Source organism: Leptosomus discolor, chromosome 4 (assembly GCF_034619465.1).
Source record: "Leptosomus discolor isolate bLepDis1 chromosome 4, bLepDis1.hap2, whole genome shotgun sequence".
Classification (NCBI taxonomy): Eukaryota; Metazoa; Chordata; class Aves; order Leptosomiformes; family Leptosomidae; genus Leptosomus; species Leptosomus discolor.
The window spans coordinates 57754471-57774174 of NC_141394.1; the positions used below are offsets into that span (position 1 = coordinate 57754471).

A 19704-nucleotide genomic window follows, 5' to 3' on the forward strand; every position below is an offset into this window, starting at 1 on the left:
GATTAATAGTTCCTATTTATTTTTATGTTCTCTGCTAGTAAAAATTTTTACGGCTGTCCCAGTTTGGAAATGAAAACCAGTGATTGTTTATTATTTTGACTTGTGTCCTGTGGGTCCAGCTACATTTGCTTCAAATGTTAACAACTTATCTCTACCTCACCCAATATGTATGAGATACAGGTATGTTGGTCGATAATGGCATTAATTTGGATTTGTTCTTTTAGATGTATCTCTAGAAGCTGGCCCAGGACATTTCGTTCTTGGTGTTGTACTTAGTTGAAAGTTTGTGGGGTTTAATAACACTTTTATTTGTAAACGCAAACAACTGCAGCTTCATGCTCAACAACATGGATAACGTGAACACACATCACACGACGCTTTGGGCCAGAGGTTCATAGAAAAGTCCATATCAGTTCTCACAGCTTAATATCTCTTTTCAAGTCAAACTGTTTGAAAGGTTATTCCAAGGCACAGGAGAGTCATAAAATGTTCTTCTTTCTTTTTTTCAAATAGATGAATTTATCTTTTATCCACCTACTGTACGTAGAAGCAATTTCGCCAGAAGTAAACGTCGTCATAGCTCGTCTGCCTGTGCATACGATTGCTTTGTGTTTTCGAACAAAATGCTTGGTGCATATGACTGGAGTGACTCATGTAGTGCTTTTCTAGACACTTCAGTTGTCTGATCTGCATTGTCCTCTGTAGAATGCAGACAGCGATGGATCTCACTTGAAAGTGGGCTTGGGCCCCCTTTTTAAAACGAAACACAGATGCACTGGATGCTTTTTGCCTTAAAACGTTTTCTTCTTTTTCTTTTGTGAAAAACGATAATGGTTAAAAGCAAGATAAGGGTGGAGAAAAGGCAGCAGGCAAAGAATATGAACGGCTTCTTCTGAGAAACAAACAAGCAGAAGCTGCACTGCTTTTCTTGGTTGGAGGGACCGCAGGCTGAATGGTCGGCAGGAAAGCCGTTGTTGCTTATCAGGTTATTGTAAAATTTTATTGAAGGCTTTCCTTTTGAATCCGAAGTGAAGAACCCAAACCTGGGCTTAGTTTTTTCTTCAGTCAGCTTAAATGCGTAGTAGCCTTTAATCTTGACTTTATCAATGTAGTATGCTGGGAGGGAAAAAAACAAACAAACCCAAATGTTAATAATACCTTATATGACCTGCAGACTTCCTGGTGATGAGTTCAGAGTGTAATTGCCTCATAAATTATTTACTTACACTTACCAGTTCTAATCGTACTCAGCTGTCTTAATTAAGTAGAAAGAATGCATCATTGTTTTAAAAAGAATTTAATAATTTTTGAATTTTCTGGACCTACTCTGTGAAAGCTGGATTTGAACAGGGTTCCAGCTGGGAGCTTGCTTTCCTGGGAAGAGCCAGATGCTGCTCTTAACTGAACTCAGCTGCGAGGACTCAAGGGGAGCAACTGCTCACCTGTGCCATTGAGAGGAGCTTCCAAAAATTCCTGCCCTGCTCCAAACCCAGCTGCTCAGCCCCGAAGCACGCATGACTGTGTGTTACACTGCTGCACCCAAGAGTCAGGTGAAAATACTTTTAACAGAATCATAAATAGCAGCCCTTGGTGAGTAAACACCAATTCATGTGTAAGTAGGGAGCATAGTTGGGGATGTGACCCAGACTGAGCAAGAACATTGTAAATTGGGGGGATCTTTCTGTGAGTACTATAAAGTGTCACGCTATCTGACAATTAAAATGGGAATACTATGATGAAGTGCCCTTTAAACAACCTTTTCCTTTAATAACTCACTGTTCTTTTGTTTGCAATGTGAAATTAGCATGGAAAATAAATCAGCAAATGCTCATTATTCCTATAGTAATTGAGACAAGAGCTGGGCACTGGAGGAAGGATGCTCTGTTTCCTGTTGGTGTCTAAAAGTAATCTGAAGCCGCGCTTAGCCATAAGACCTGTCTCATTTTTTTACGTAGCTAGCTCCTAGAGAGGAGAAACTAGGGTAGTTAGACTATGTTTGGGGACAGGTGCCTCAGAAGAGCTTTTAGACACCCCATGTCCCAGTCAGGGAACTTGCTAGTGCTGGCCAATAGGGAATAGCGAGTGCAGGGCTGTATTGTACGTCTCGTTTTGGCTGTATGGTTCGGGTATCGAGGCCTTTCTGGTATCCTGCAGCTCACTGCTTTCCTTTTAACGTTTGGTTGGAGGAAGAGGGATGGGAGAGGTGAGGTCCCTGCAGCATTTCTCATACAATTAGCTATTGCTGAAGATCATTGCCTTGAACATTTTTGTCCTCTACTTCCACAATTGTTACTAATTTTTCTCTCAAGTGACGAATTAGATTTCCGTAGGTGCCCAGGAGAAAGCAAGTAGTGGAACAGGAACTAGAGTTTGACTCTCCCTTCAACAGCAGCTCCTTAAAAATCTGGTGACTTGCTGTATTTCTTCTGTGTGTCCCTCCAGGTCTCCTTGGACTTGCTTGTGCTTTCCTGTCCAGTGACTCTAGCTCAGCAAGCAAGGAGGCTCCCACCTTTCTTTGTAGAGTAGAAATGACCATTGTCTCTTGGGAGGTCTTAGTCTGATGTGCCATCTCCTGTAACTTCTGAATATGCGTGCCCAGATGGCTTCTCACGTGGGTTAAGCTGGAAGCAGACGTGGCTGTGTTTCACGTGAGGGGCTTGATGCCATTGCTTTGTGTTGTGTCTGCCCTGAGCGTGACTGCAGAATCAGGCCCCTCAAGGGGCTGAATGCTGATGGCCAGTTCCTGCGTCTCAACCAGAGGTGCTTGCTCTGTCTAGGGCAAATCTTAGGTGCTTGCTTAAGGAATGCCTGGGTCTGTGCCACAGAAATGGCTCTGGGGAATTTCAACCTATCATATACTCACCTTTTAAAACCTCTTGTACGTATTTTCCCAAGTAATAATTTCGAAGTTCATCATTGTCTAAGGACTGGTCATCTATTCCGTTTGCTGTGATGTAAACATCAATGTCACCATAGGTTTTTTTGATCCACCTGAGAACTTTGCGCACTCCCCAAGGCACCACTGCCAAACGAGAAGGGGAGCTCAGGCAGGTGATATCCTGCAGGAATTGAATGTCACGATCAGATTCATACTGGCTCCCATTCTGAGGTTCGTGGATCACAAATCTGGTGGTGAAATGATTCAGCGCGTAAAAGTCAGCTGCACCTTTGACGAGCTGCTTTTCCTCGCTTGTGAAAGATGGCAGCAAAGAGTACGAGAGGCCTTTTCTGTTTTTAAAGCCGATGTATTCCCTCATAGTAGCTGGATAGTCCCCAGTCTTAAATATGGGATCAGCAAACCAGCCTATTTCAAACTGAAGAAACCTGTTGGCAGCTTTTGAATGCGATTCAAAGTAGGGGTTGGCAGGCTCAGCCCAGTCTGAATGCAGGGACAGGGATACTTTGCCATACTGAAAGGACCGGTACTGCTCATCGTATATTCTCCAGGCCATGGCATGTGCTATTAATAAATTGTGTGCTGCCCGATAGGTATCATTGCCGCTCCTGTTGTAGATGTCGCTCAGCCGGTTCGGCTCGTTTATTGTAATCCAAAGTTTAACCAAATCACCAAGTTCCCGAAAACACAAAGCTGCGTAGTCTTGAAAAGCGTAGGCAGTAGACGGGTTCAGCCATCCTCCTGACTGCAGCAGAGGACCCGGCAGGCCCAGGTAGGCGTGAGTTGGATAATATAAGGTGACCATGGATTGAACATTGAGTTTCAGTACTTCGCTGATCACGCACCTGTAATACCTAAGAACTTGCCTGTTGACCACTGACAAATCTCCATTGGGTAAAATTAGTGACCAGTCAAGTGCAAATCTGTAATGGGTGACTTTCATTTTTTCCAGGAGGTCAAGTTGCTTTTTAATACTGACAAAATCGGTGCACTGCGCTGGTCGGGTTTTCAGCTTCACCCCTTTAACTTTGTGCAGGAGCCCGTCTCCTGTGACATTCCAGAGGTACAGGCTGGAATCACAGAACTGTGGTGAGGAAGCCATGGATTCTGCCTGTGAAAATTTAAAAATGATAGGTTACAATGGGGTTTAATTAAAGGAATGCCTGCTTGTAGGCTGCATCGCTGCCTGTGTTTGGCTGTAGGATTAGTGCTGGGCGCCAGAAGGTCCTGCTTAGGTGCTCTGAGGGGAAGAACTCACCTATGTGGGCTTTGCCTGTGCTAGTGGCCATCTTACGCATCCTGTTCCTTCATCTACAGAAAACCTTAAAATTGCGCGCTCTTCAGCTGCACACTGGCATTTGCCCTGCCACCAGCCTACACAACATGCATTTTCACACAGATCTATCTCCCTGGTCAAGTTCGCTCTGTGGTCATGCAAACGGCAGTTCTCAGGCAGCTGGCAGGAAAGCGGAGCGGTAAGAACAAGCATCAGGGGTTACACAAGGCAGGCACAGCTTATTCTGGCGCTGCTGCCGAGATCAACCTTGTGAAACTGTCATAGCGTTCCCTGGTCTTACTGGTAGTCCTTCTGCCTATGCAAATATCTGACACAAACAGCTTGTAGCCTTGAGTTATATCTTTACTATCTCCTACTAGTTAACAAGGGTTTTTTTTCTGTTCTGATTTTTGAAAATACTTTTTGTAGGATTTGGAATACAATAGACTGAATTTTAAAATATTTAGATTAAATCTGATTTTTTTAAGAAAGCAGACTTTTCCATGCTATAGATTAACAAAATATATAGAAGCTTTACTTTATTTCCTATGGTTGCCAGTGAATAGGTTAAATTCCGGAGTTTTACTATTTTTTGAGGCTAATGTCGGTCATAGGACTATCCTTCTGTATGGGATGACTTTTAAAAAGAGTACGCCAACACTGGCCATACATACTGTTAGCTTATCTACCAAATTTAAAGCAGAAACAGATATTGTAGGAACCAATTTGGAAAAAAAGTGATACGATCTGTTTTCAAATGTGAGCTCAGAGGGTAAAAGCTGTACATGCTGATGCTGGTTATCTTGGCCTGTGGTATAAGTCTCTTTACAGAATGGCTTGTTACCCACTTGTCTAAGTGGCACTTAGAGCCAGGCTCAAGCCAGGAATCTTTCCATCTTGTTCAGTAGCTTTAGATGAGACTTTGAGCCTGCAGGTAGCTCTGCTGCCACCAGCATAACCACTTTGTCCCTGCTCTGTGCCACTCTTGCTGTCACTGTCGTAGGCATCCCTATGGCCACACTGCCAACTGAACTGGTAAACTCCCCTGGTTGAAAAATAGCCTCAGAACAATTGGTTTGGGTCAACTTCTTGGTCTGATATCTCACAATCTGATCTGCCACACGGAGACGCAAGCAGAGGAAGGTGAGGGAGGGCCAGCCTTGGAAAGGCTCCTGCAGCGGGGTCTGCTGCTGCAGGAGCACCCAGTGCTCTTTGACTAGCTCACCCGAAAACCTGTAAAGTACGTAAAATCGAACCTATGCAGTTATGGCTAGGCTTAACCTCTGTTTGCAGTGTGCATCGAGATTCCTGAATGCAAGGTGCCGCACAAAGTCATTTATTCACAAAATAAAGTTGTCGATCCCTCTGACTCAAGTGGTCTTCCCAATATTTTACACTTACCTTGAGAACAGACTCGGTGATACCCCAGGAGAAGTCACAGGAGAACTGAGCTTGCAAGCTTGGGGTAGACTCTCCTGAGAAGAAGCCATTTTCTTGTATGATTTGTTTATAATAAAGTGCAGATGACTTGGGAATCCTTTCCTTTTTTTCGCTTTTGAAATCTACATAAAATAATCCACGCCTGATGTTGTAAGCATGTTGCCATTCAAAGCCATCAAGGAGTGACCAGGCTGTGTAACCGAACACATCTATGTTGTCGTATTTAATAGCTGTGTAAGAGAAAGTAACATCCATGAGTCTTACTCTAACATATATCAGGGGTGTTTATGAGAGAGCTCTGTTCACTTTGAAAAGTCTTGAGAGTTTTCTCAACTCTTGTAGGGTTATTGGCCCATTGTAATTCATTGCAAAACTGACAGACATTATATATCTTAGTCTTCATTAATTAGAAAAATATGCACATCACTAGTTCCTTAAGAAATTAAGTAACTGCAGGATGCTTTATTTCTGCTCTGAGCAAACATGAGTTATTATGCCACATCCAGATGTTAAGTTGCATTTGATGATTTGCAAGTAATATATACCAATAAAATTAGAGAATCATGACTAAAAATTAAGGGTGCAATAGCTGATCTAGTTTGTGACTTTGCACTTGTCATGAAGCTAAACCTCTACCTTTATTTGAAAGAACTCTGCAAGCTCCAACATTCAGGAATGTCTATTCAGCTTCTAAATTGAAAAATTAAATGTGTTGGTATGGGACACGCAATGACTTTAGGAGAAGCTGGGCTGATCAACCCAGAGACTGACGTGCTTGATTTATTCACCGAATGGGTGCAGTACGTGCATGTTTCTTCAGGCAATCTTAAAGTTCCTCCACCTTGTAAAGGAGTATGCACATAATCTTTTACATATAATGTATGAGAAAGGTGACAAAATGACTGCTTTGTGATGTGGAATCCAATTCACCAGGAAGGGCAGCGGAACTTCCAAAGCAGCTTCTCGCTGGACACCAACTAACAAAAACCTTCATTACCCACTTACAGTATCTCGCAGCCTAGAAGGAATAGCCCAAACTCCATGCTCAGTCATGTTAGCTGCCTGTCACCAGCTTTAAGCTAGGAAATAACACAGCATAATTCCTCACGTTAATCTTGTAAGGGCTGGAATATCAAGGGCAAAGCAGTGACCAAGTGGCATTACTGAGGATTTTGTCACAGACAGGGCAACCGTATTTTACCTGTACTCCACTGAGAGTAAGCCAAGGAATAAAGATGAATTATTCTGATTTAAAGCTCTATTCTCAACCCAACTATTGCTTTGCCTTACTTTCTCAGAACATTTCGCTTTGCATAGTTTTGTATTTCCACTGAGCTTCTTGGCCTTAAGTCACACTGTGCTGCAACTTCAACAGGAGGCAGTTTTGTACAGGACTTGTATTCATGCAGCAGAGTAACAAGGCAAGGCACCCAGCAGCACTGTCATAGACCAGCATGATATTTTACCAGCCAGTGGATGAAGAAATCAGCCGGGGAGTTTGCAATGTAAATATATGAGAAGCTGATAGACAAGGCCAGAATACTGGTAAGAAGATGAGGGAATATAACAAAGCAATACAATGACATGTATTTTCAAGAAAAGCAACTTCTAAATATTAGGGAAACCATGGGAGAAAGTACAAAAATGTCTGAAAAAAATCGATTGCAAAATGCAGAGTAGAGAATGGTGTAGAGGATACAGAGACAGGCCAGATGAGCCTTGCGAGTAAAGATGGGTACTTGCCTGCAGTGAGGACAGCTGAACAAAAGGAAGTAGACATATAGGGACAGCACAAGTGACAGCTGAGAAAAAATATTTTTTTCTAGAAGCATACCGAGTGGATGGAGGCTAAGTTAAATTGTCAGACCAAAAGGTACTTATCTAGACATGTACCCAAGATGGTGCATGTCTAGATGAGAATTTTTGGCTGTTTAAATGCGTAAGGGGAAAAAGCACTGGTTTATGTATATTTTGCAGTAAGAAGAATTAATAGTTAGGTGGGTTACAGGTAGAGATCCTGTGGATCAGCATGAGAGTATGCTTGTAGCATTGTCTGCAGTGACAGTGAAAGGAGAGGGCAGAAACAGAAGTCAGGATCCTTACTGAACTTTAGAGCGGGGATGAGAAAATTCTCCTAAAAAACAAGGGGATGGCTGGGAGCAGGAACAGGGGGCTGAAGGTAGAAGAGGTCAGAAGTTAATGAAGCTCCCTGTGTCACCAGAGGTGTCATCCACAGGAGATCTCAAGGCATTTCTGTGTCTGCTATAGGTGGAGCCTTGGAGACCTTGTGCAGAAGTACTAGTTTCAGGATTGACAGGCGTATGCACGCCACTAAGAAGCTGTAGTTTCAATTGCATCCTTGTATCATAATTGAGGCCAGCTCATTGCAATGGTGATGATAACATCACCAAACATCACATATTTTCATGACTCTCAGTGCCATGAGTTACAGACATAGAGTGAGAAGTTTCCGCTCCCTGAGCATACACACAACAGTACAGCTCCTTATAGCCTGTTACGTGCTATCCTAACAGCCACTATCCTGTTACAATTTGGCCTATATAAACGATGTTTTGAGGTTACACGATCTAATTGATTTTGCTGCAAACAGCAAATTTATACCTGACTTCTCTGAAAGTAAAAATGTGAAAATATGTTCCAAATATTATTCCTGATCAGACAAATTAGAGTTTACTTCACAAAAAATGGATTAGAGATAATCCTGTATTTTGAGGCAGAGGTTGAAGTATCTGCATACATAAAGATGCAGATGACAATTCTTGAGAAGTAGTTATTGGTTGAACATTGACCAAGTATTTCAGAAGCATGAATCCATGGATGGTTATTACAGCCAGGTCTGCTGTAGAGGATTCAAAAAGAGATCATGCTATGGATTTTCTTACGTATGTGTCCAGAAATCTACCTGTTCCACACCTCCAAATCCAGGCCTGCATCTAGACCTTCCTGCTCTGTCACTGCAGTATTTAAAATATCATAAACCAAATACTGGAATGTAACCTCCTCAAAATCTGGAAAAGGCAGGACATATCGCACAGTTGCGCTATGTGAAGTTTACAATTTGAACCAACTTTAAATATATCTGGATGATCTTCATTTGGAGTTTAATTACATCTGTTGGTGATACAGTACTTCCTGACTTGGTGTCAGAGTAAATGATTACTTGTGTTTTCCCCTTTTGAGGATAAGAAAGGTTTTTGTAAAGGGGTCTGGGCTGTCCCTTCACTGCAGTGTGGCATCAGCAGCGGGGCAGCCTGCTGGGAGGATGGCTCTCAGGACCAGCAGCTGTCCCTCCCCCAGCGCCAAACCTACAAAGTGGGTGAGGGGGAGAAGAGATACTGGTTTTGCAGAGGCTTTAGGTGCTAACAGCGTTTATATTTCATACAAAATTAAATCTTTTGCCTTCAGAGAGCACCCCTGTACATTGGCTTTAGGAAGGGCAAATACCAAAATTAGAAGTGTGTCTTTAAAAAATATTCTCTCTGTTTGGTGTGTAATAATCCCAAAGGATGATTGCCTTTCTCCTTCTGATTTCCTTCGTGCATTTTATGCTGGAGTAGGACCCCAGAATGGCAATACAGTCTGTAGTCACTGTCTTGTTTTCCTGCTGTCAAGATATGCAAAAAGGTTTTACAGTTGGGCTGCCAGCAGTGAAAAGCGCTATCCAATAGATTGTTTTTCATTCATTTCTGTTTAGCACTCACTTAGTTTTAAAACCAAACATAGATGTTGGACTTTAGCTTTCTGGGACAGAGACTATGTTTTTTTTCCTGTGTTTGTACAACACCTAGCACCAGGAGATCTTGATCCATGACGTACTCATGCAATATAAATAATTAATAATTAACTTAGTTGCCATTATCTCTCTTAAAAAACTATTAAATCATTACAGAGGTAAATATCAAATGATCTTAAAAAGCTCTCCGAAAGTTCAACAACTAACTTGTGTACAAACCTTGTAAAACCTTATTAATGAAGTTTTTCATCATGTAGATGGCTGTGGTGTCATCTGTTTTCACATGACTGTCAGTGAACCAGCCATTCTCTGCAATCAAGATTCGAGGACTGTTGTATTCCAGTTTAATCCAGTTCAGTACTTCCCTCAAATTGAGTGACAAATTTTGTCCCATTTTTGGTAGAGTGTTTGGAGGTTTAAAGTTATTAGGACCAAAGGAAAATGCAAAGAAGTCAGCTGTTCCCTTTATGTAGTTTTTCTCATCCTCAGTGAAGCGTGGCAAAAACGAGAATTCATTTTTCAGTTCTTCTGGATAATCGCCGTCCCCATGGATGGGTTTAGCAAACCATCCGAGTACTCTCTCCATAGACTGCTGACATTTAGAAATGTCCAAAGCATCTTCTGATTTGTTAGGTTCAATCCAGTGGGATCCCAATACTATGGACATCATCCCCTTCTGGTATGGTTGAAAGCGTTTTTTGTAGTTATGCCAAACTTTTGCATGAGCCTGATGAGAGAAAAATAGCATTAAATTGTAATTCTCTAACAAATCTCTGGGTGCGTCGGCAGCTAGACAGGCAGGTAGCTGCATCTGATTCACTGCAGACTTCTATGGAAATACTAAGAAACTTAAGGCACGCTACTTACCCTGCACAGTTGTAATGGGCAATTGCTGTTATACTGCAAGGTGCCTCAAGATGATGGTAATGCTGTGTATCTCATGTGCACTGTTCCTATGACACATTAGGGCTGTGGCTTTTTGCCTTTTAACATAGGTCTAAATTTCACAAGAGGTCCCAGCAGGGATGTGAACAGCTGTTACATGGACACTTCGGGACTAAACAGCTGTTAATGGTGGGATTTGAACTCTGTGATCTAGACAGTCCCATCTAGGTCTTCCTTTGTCAAGCAGTGATTCCTGGTATGGTTAAAATTTTAAACCATCTTTACAATTGTTCCATAAATCATGCATCTCAAATGATGTTTCCCTTGTCAGTGTTGGCTCTGTGCTATTAACTGCTCTGTGCTATGGGGGTTACCTGGATTTACTCTGATCAAACCATGTCCAGCCTCCCATTCCTTTTCTTGTGATACACTTCCATTTGTTTTAGTTTGGTCTAATCACATGAGTAAGTGTTCAACTATTGACATTTGCACAGTCTCTAAATGTAAAAACTTGGAGAAAGGACCCAGCTGCAAAGTTTGAACCCAAATATCAAGTTTGACAGTTCTGTGTAAGAATTTTGATACAGGATTTTAGTTAATTTCTTCTTTGAAGTTGATATAATACTAATTTTTCTAACAGTACATGCAACAGCACAGAATGAAGCTTATTAATTTTTAAGTAGAGAGCAACAACACCTTGGTTTTAAAAGGAAATTTGGCAGCAGTATCTCATAAGATCTATTGGGTGTGGTGTGTTTTAGTACTCATAATTGGCCAAATATTGACTGTCCTAGGACAGACAGAAGCTTTGCTCTTTGTGTTAGTGACAATGAAAGCGTACCTTGTATCACATCTTAAGTCCATTTTTCTGATTATCGTCACGTTTTAGAAAGCTTAACATTGTTACGCACCAGAATTACCTTCAAATGTCATGTTGTGAATGACTTAAATAAGCAAACACAGCAGTCAAAATTTACACAAAAAAAAGGAGTATATGGGAGACTGATGAACCACTAGCACTGTCAGAGTCCCATAGGAAAAGAGGAGAGCTAGGGTGTTAGAGAAGGGTGATTCTGGATCACGGCGTGAATCGCGTCAGAGGATCTGACACAGGGGAGGGGAGCTGACCTCTCCCAGCTGAGGTGTTGTCAAGTACCTCAGGGTTTACATTATTCCTGACATGGGGCTCTATACTCTTAAACTGGAAAGAAAATAACTGCACCCAGAAAAAACATTGAGAAGCATTGTGAAACATGCAGAGTTAGACTGACATCATTACCAAGCCAAACAGCATTGCTTACCTTTGACAATAATTTCAGCTAATTTATCTAGAAACACACAGCCTTGACAGTTTAAAAAAAAACCAAAAGACCTGATGTCAGGTAGATATTTGGCTAAGCTAGGGAGTACCAAAGAATTACAGTTTGTGAAATTTTGTGTATCAGTTGTTTATGGTTTCTAAGGTCATGCTCGTAACATTTGTTCAAGGCCTGGCTTTGAAAATACTGATAAAGCAACATTAACCTTTGAAATGCAGGTTCTGTAGCTGAAAAGGGAAGTCAGCAAAATTGTGCTCATGAGGCAAACTGCAAGATTCGGTTAAAATATTATAATATGGATTTCTTACAAGTCTTATCAGAAAATGTGAGTGGCCAGTGCCGTCTCCTCACTTACCCTCCCTCTCCTCTCCCAAAGGTCTGGCCCGGTGGGGGTGCTGGGGCCAGCCTTGCTTTGTTCTCTGCCTGTAGTGACTTCTCACCTGGTTAGTATATTTTTTGCTTCCCAGACACAGGCTACTAACACCACTGTTTAAGGAAAAGTATATGGTTGTGTTGGCTCAACAAGAAAAACCCTGCTGAAGTCATCTGTATTACGCACAGTGCCAAGTAGCATGACAGCAGCACCAGGTAAATCTTAACAATCACACATTTCTAGGTGAAGTGGAGAAAGATGGCTTTGCCAAAACCCAACCAATTGGAACGCAATATTGACAGGGAAAAGACAATCGGGGACAACTCATTGCAACCATATGCACCTTCAAGAGCTTGATTAGAAGAAAGTAAAGTTACTATTAAAAATATTGTCTACAGTAGAGAATACAGGCAGAGGTATAATTCTACAGGAGCAGACCTCAAGTACAAACAAGTACATCTGATATAAGTCAAGACAGGATCCCCACACACAAATTCACACGGGTCACTGGTGTCTCGCTGAAGGTTAACTGTATTGAAAAAAAAAAAAAAGACACTTGTCTATAGTGAGGGTTTTTACACAGGTAGTAGAGATGATGGCATTTACTTGCCTATTATTCTGTTTTGAGTTGTTAACTATCTGTAAAGCAGCTTAACATTCTCAGATGGAAGGTGTTCACTAAGTGCAAACTATTGTCGATGAAACCAACTGATTAATACCATTTGTTCTGTAAGACCACATATGAAACAAACATGAATTTAAAGCTGTATCATACATCAGTTTGGCTATTTTGAGTAAATCTTGACTAATTGCTTTTTCAGTTAGAGTTTAAGCCCTAATCTTTCACTTTCCTTGTTAGATCAAGGACAAATGTCAAGGCTAAGTACACAATGAAAGCAGGATCAATATCGTGTATTTATTCTAGATACATAGGACACATTAATTTCAGCATATTTTCCTGGTATTAGTACAGAAATTATTCCATAAACTTCAAACTCACAGAGTGCTAAATCAGGTAGTATTAACCCTGTAAAAAGGCTAGGTAAGTCAATTTAATAAAATCAAGACAACAATATTGTTCTTCTGTCTTCTTAAAATATTCTCGTACTCCTTCAAACTCTGACCCTGTAATTTATCATGTACATATGCAAAGAGTTTGCTATTGAAAGACCAATACTTTCAAATTCTTAAGATAAGTTGAAGTCAAGCAATTTTCCTTGAATGTCTCAGCAATAAGCACACAAAACCATGTCAGGAGTATATGGAGTTATTTTAGTGTGCTGAAAAGCAAGAACTTTTAGGAAAACTAGAATTTAAAAAATGCTAATAAAATTATTCTGGCTTTGTGTTTAATTGTTTTTTAAACCATGAAGAGCTAGAATACAGGGTCTGATGATGATGGTGTTAAACATCACTTTAGAAGAAGGGCAGGTGTGCGTGGCTTATTTGGTGAGTATGTTTCAGTTCAAGGCCCTTTTGGGCTGTAGTCAGTAGAGCTAAAGCCCTTATTTTGCAAACTGACTCTAAAGCTCAATCCTTGTGAAGGAAAAAAGGGCTCTTGAGATGTAGGCAGCTAAGTTTCTAAGGGTGGTTTGAAGGACTGAGGCTTTACCTACCAAATTTGTTGTATGCTAACTGTCTCGCATTTGGATTGTGTTTTTCCTGATGATTTCCAACAAGTGTAAGAAAGCTAACCTGAAAATAACAAATCATAAAAAAAAGCTGTGAATCAGTGCTGAATTTTACATCATCACTGATGGCTTCTACTGTCTGAAAAGTCTTCCAGCAAAGACATTTACAAGCACAGACAGTTCTGCTGTCCATCCTAGAGCCGTACTTGATGGAGACAGATTTCCCTCCTCCTGTAAGAAATATGGGCACTGGTGGAGCTTCATCTTTCCAGATCTTGAGGAAAGGAGGCCCTTTGGAGGAAGGGAAGAAAGTGTCTTCTCAGATGTCAAGATAAGAATTATTCTCCATTCATTCAGTAGAAATTTGGTTTTAAGGAGAATAAATCATGGGACTTCTCTGGGACATGCTCATCCAAAGATCCCAAAGACAGCAGTGTCCACAAAGAGATCCTGGCACAGTGAGAGCTACTAAAGAGCTGGGAGTAACACAGCTGGGCACAGAGATGAACCTGAGCTGTGATGATCTATATGGAGACACCACGTTTGAAAGGGAATTTATTGCCTTTTCCCAGTGTGTGATATGAAGGTGTGTCCATTAAGAAAATTTGTATGGAGATCTTATTCTGACAGTTTTCTCCTGCTCTTTCCTGCCCAATGAAAAGCAGTGTGAATGATAAAAAAAATAAAAAAGCCCCTTTCTGCCTGTTATGTAGCAAAGGCAGAACTGCCTGGAGGACATTGATGGAGAGGATGAAAAGAACACAGCTTGGTCTGCAGTTTGTGGTCTTTACAAACCTCAATCTAAGTATAAAAGAACATAACTAGATACAGAGAAAATGGTAGTAATATATCAGGTATATATCTCATTTAGTTCCAGCCACAATGATTCATCTGCTTTATATTTCCTTGCTTCTTGTCAGATTTATTTACTGTTAAATTGAAGAAATGCATCTAATTTTTCTGTGTGAAGTTTTTTTCTTCTCTGCCTCACTATGACAGCTGCCTCAGCAGCAAGCTCATACTTTTTGTGTCTTCGTTGATGTGTCTTTCAAATGTCGCACAGCAAGTTAAATATCATTAATTAATCTGCTTTTGCAGAAGTGAAGTACTGTTCTGCAGTTATAGAAGTTGTGCTTCTGTGTTCACTAGCCCTCTTTACGGGTCTTGAATAGCAAGACCCATGTAAAAGGCCGGACTGTCTCTTAAGTAGATGTATCTGTGGCATTGTCCTAAAAGGATGCAAGGCACTGAAGGAAAGCTCAGGTAGTAGGTGAGACAGCATCTGTAATGCCTTGTGCTAGCCAACACCATCAGGCTCTGGGGTTTGATGGAGACAGACCAGTCCTACTTTTGTTGAAAAGCCTTAATATCTATTTAATTACCTACCTGAATTCATTCACAGAAGCAGGTAATTTTTTAATTAGTTCTAAAATGCATGGACTTTTTCCTTATGCCAGCCAATTATTTGAGTTTTAAGATGTTGAATTTCTGTAGTCTACTAAAGTTGATGGTTTAAAATTAAAAGGGAAATTTCTTCAGCCCTCTTCTAGAGACACAAAAATCTTCAGCAACTTTCAAACTGTTATTACAATAAAATAATCCAAAGTCCAAAAAAGCAGAGGTTTATGGTTTGTTATATTGTTTTTGTGAATCTATGAAACTTAGCTTCAGTTTATGATTGATATATCACATAAAACCACTCCTTTATATAAATGGTTATGAGTTCTCACAACACTGCAACTGCAACTGTGCACTCGTAAATGAAACTAAAAGCAGGACTCATGAGAGCGCCTCATTTAGTTTATCCAAAAGTACTACAAAAAGGCTTGAGAAAGATTATTCAGCAATTTGCTATGTAACACAGTGGTGGCCAGATTAGTTTCTTTTAAGCATTACAGACCTGTTTTTCCTGCTCAGCATATTTAATGGGTGGACCTGATAATGTACACAGGGCGGCATGGAGAATATTGTCTTTCAACAGCCTGTTCAAAAATGAAGCCTTGACATGGACAAGAATGTGGCTCTTCCTAAAGCCGCTACCATAAATGGGAATCTTTTCAACAGCTTTGACAGGCTTTGCCTCACACTGCAAAAACCTGACATTTTTGTCGGTCTTTTATTTTTGGGAGGACATTTTTGGTTTGCAGTGGTAAATCAGAAGGTAGCCATGAGACAATGTCTGAGAAACAGATTTGTATATACCAGTCCTGAAGTAAAAGGCCATGAGAGATTCTTATAACGTTTCCTGCCTCTCAAACGAGAAACATTTCACAACACATGAATCTTGATTGTGCATCAATACATTATATTAATATGGTATTGTCAACAATTCTAAAAAATCTGAACATTTAGATCCCCACAAAAAATCTTTGAAAAAGATTCTGGCTAGTTGGCTTGAAACATATAATACCACCTGGAATGGCTGGCTTTAATTACATTTTATTAAGAAAAAATGGTTTTTTATATATATAAGAGTTGACTCCATTCCACCTCCAACCCCAAATATCAAACTCCAGTTCCTCATACACATTACTACAAATTTGAGATTCTTCATAAAGACCTAAAATCTTCAGAAACTTTACAGTGCCACAGCAGAGAACTGCTAATATATTACGTAATGTTCACGGGACTGTAAGAAAGATACAACATAAACATTTCTTCCCAACAATAATAAAGTACTAGTTAATGGAGTGTGTGTTGCTGAAAGTCTCATTAACTCCTTTGAAATGATTTATTTTATATTCAGATTCACAGACTTTAAAACTAGAACCACCTATCAGATCAAGTCTGAGATTTAAATAATATTGACAAAGCAACTTAGGTTAGTAACTTGTATATCAGACCTAGCTGTACTTGGCCTCCTGGAACACCTAATTGATTCTTCAGCAGTGGCGTTGTTCCTTATGTGCCGTGTGCTGCTTATGCGGATTTTACAGAGTGGGAAGACGCAAAGACTGCCTAGTTGGTACCCCAGATTTGATGGTGTCACTCAGAAATGAAGGCAAGAAATGCTACAAACTTACGTTCTGTCTTTTACATGTATTACATCCAATATATTTTATATAGCACTTGAAAATAAAGAGAATGATTGAGCATCAGTTCTCTTTGAGATGCGTCACAAATCTCTACGGCTAAATCATTCTTGTGCTAAGTCTGAAACTACTTAGTGACCCAGGATGCTTGATGACTTTTCTATGTGTAAAACTTCTATTGACTGCATTGTGAACTTTCTCAAAAAGGAGGTGCTGCAGGTTCATGCCCAGAAGCAAACACAAGAGAAATGGTCAGTTGCAGAATATTTTTAACTACTCTGGCAATTAATTTTTCCCCACAAGCTTCCTTCTTTCTGTAGGACAAATATATTCAGATTTATTTGTTAATTACATTTAAGTAGAAAAATTCTCTTTGTGACAGCTAGAAATAGTTTGAGTAGGGGGAATTATACTAGCTGCTCTATCAAACAGAGACAGGATAGTGACCTGCTCTGTAAAGGACCTTGAGCACTACAGATGAAAAAAATGCTTTATCGATATTGTTAATTTTATCTTAAACTGCTGTTGTTGCAAATTGTTCTAAATTCTAGCAAGAGAAAATAATCTCCTATGCATAGGAACTAGCTACTCTGTAAAATGAAATTAATAATCTATCAGAGGATATACCAAGAATGTTTGCACTTTTTCCTTAAAAAATATAACCCACTTCAGACTTTTCTTTTTGCCCTTCTGAAAAAAAGAATACCATGAACTTAGGACCCAGTACTGCAGCTGTTGAAGCTATTGATCATGGCATCAATCCTTTTGGATGTGTAAAGCTGTAGAAGACAGCTGATAAATAAGATTGACATAAAAATTAAAATGCTGAAAACATCATGGAAATAATGTAAGTTTGAAACTCTCAGATACTGAAGAGGACATTTGTTTCCTTCCAAACTCAAGAACTGCTGACTTTTGCTAGTTTAGCAATAATCATTTTGCAATACGATCTGACTAAGCTAGAACTAATCATGTTTATGTGTATATACCCCATTGCGAGTAGAATTGATCCAATATGCAAATGCAAATAAATTTCATTTTAAACTAATAGAACAGTCATTTCAGTGTAGCCAAATGAATGGTCATGTCAGGGTGTTTAACTAAGTGGAAAGAATAAGGAAGGAAAATTGTGCTCTTTAATAGCCAGATTTTGTAGGCAAAACCTAATTTAAATAAAATAATAAACAAGTACTTAAAAAAAAGTAATTACTGAGTCAGCTGTTGTGACAAAACCAGTAAAATCAGCATGAGGATAAAAAAAAGACTGCCTTAGCTGAGGGTTATTTCTTGGTGTTTTCCCATTCCTTGATTTTTTTTTAAACATTGATTACATGACTGATTCCTCCCATCATTTCTCATGGTGGTGCAAGATCAGTTTGTAAAATCTTACTATACTGTACCTTGATCAAATTGTGTCCTACAGAGTAGACGGTTGTTATTTTTCCTCTCTCTCCAGGAGCATGAATACCTGTGCCATACCCATGCCAAGCAACTAAATACGGATTGTGGATTGTAATCCAATACTTAACACGATCCCCAAAGGTCTGGAAGCAAAAGATGGCATAGTCATTGAAGATATCAATTACTGATTCGTTTTTCCATCCCCCATATTTTTCTTGCAGCATCAAGGGCAGGTCCCAGTGGTACAGCGTAACCACGGGGTCAATATTTCTGTAGAGTAGAGAGTCAATAAGGGTATTATAATACTGGAGTCCTTTTTCATTGGGAGCTGCTACAACTCCAGTGGGAAAAAGCCTTGACCATGAAATTGAAAACTGGTAAAAAGTAACTCCCAAAAAATCCAGAGCAGACAAATCCTTGTCCAACAAGGTGTAACTGTCACTGGAGGCATCTGTGCTGTCAGCATCCCTGAAGTCCGAGTGGATGAAGTGGTCCCAGATGGAAGAGCCCTTCCCGTCCTTTCTCCAGCTGCCTTCCACCTGGAAAGCCCCTGTCCCTACACCCCAGAGAAACTCTTTGGGGAAAGTGTCATACAAAAACATCTGTGTTTCACTCACAGGGCTGAAGTGGGGGTCCTTTTTCCACACAGATCTTCCCTCTCCAGCAAGCCCGGTAACCATCTTTATGAAAACAAATGTCCAAAAGGCAACAAATTTCTCCAGTTGTCGGCCACACATTGTGCTGCTTTACAGTGCCAGTGTTAAAAGTCAGATTTCTTGCACTGACACTGAAAAAAATCCATTCATTCACTGGAGTCCCTGCTGTGCAGACCGTCTTCATTGGCCACGAACTGCCAGAGTGTCTTATCAAAGCTTCACTAAAAGCTTGTGATCGAAAAAGCCCTGTCAATGATTAGCCCGAACTGTGAGACCTAGAACAGGTCAGAGGGTGGCGTAATTTTTAGGGAGGTGGCCTCTGTATGAGCACTGAGACACCCAGCTGTCTTCTTACTGCAGGAAAACAGGTTGCCTGAACAATAGAAACACTATTATCTAATTTATCATTATTTAAAGCTCGGTCATTCAGGTGGGAGAATATAGGTGACAGAGGGTGCTAAGAAGCTATCACATTCTCGTGCAACTGTATTTCGAGGAAATGTGGCAGAAATGTAATTCAGACTACACAGTCTCCTATTAAAGGCGATTTTTCCCATCTGTGTAATTGGATGGCTGGGAGGGCAGTGCATCATTGCTCAGTCCTGTCCTGCTCAAACATCCTACTTGCTGAAAAATTCTCCCTGGACTCATGGGAAATTTTGTTGTGGTCAAGAGATATATGCACATCCCACTAACTATGTAAAACGCAAAGCAAGTCAGTATTTCTTTCAAAAAACATGCAAGTTTTTTCTACCCTACATAAAAGCTGCTGTACAGCTGCAGTACAAAAGTCTGTTCCAGTCCTTAAGCAATTTTCCTGTAAATTTTCTTTTAATAAACACCATTTTATTTTCTTCAAATAAACACCATTAGCAAAGACAATTAGCCCTGAAAGATGTTATTTCTGTATTGATTAATTTAACAACCTTGATATACACAGCTGGAGCATCAGTACAGCGAATATCTTACAGAGCTGATATGCAATATCTTAAATTAAATTAAATCTAAGATATTTCAAATTACAGCAGAACTACATGTGTT

General features: G+C 40.1%; 1 protein-coding gene across 1 annotated transcript; it reads right to left on the bottom strand.

The window, feature by feature from the left end:
- Positions 1-754: 754 nt before the first annotated feature.
- KLB (klotho beta) lies at positions 755-18744 on the bottom strand. The gene is made up of 5 exons (XM_009949795.2): positions 18007-18744; positions 9586-10093; positions 5574-5842; positions 2864-4007; positions 755-1116 (listed from the first exon to the last, which is right to left on the bottom strand). Exons 1-5 carry the CDS (start codon positions 18742-18744, stop codon positions 755-757), a joined length of 3021 nt encoding a protein of 1006 aa, XP_009948097.2.
- Positions 18745-19704: the final 960 nt, after the last annotated feature.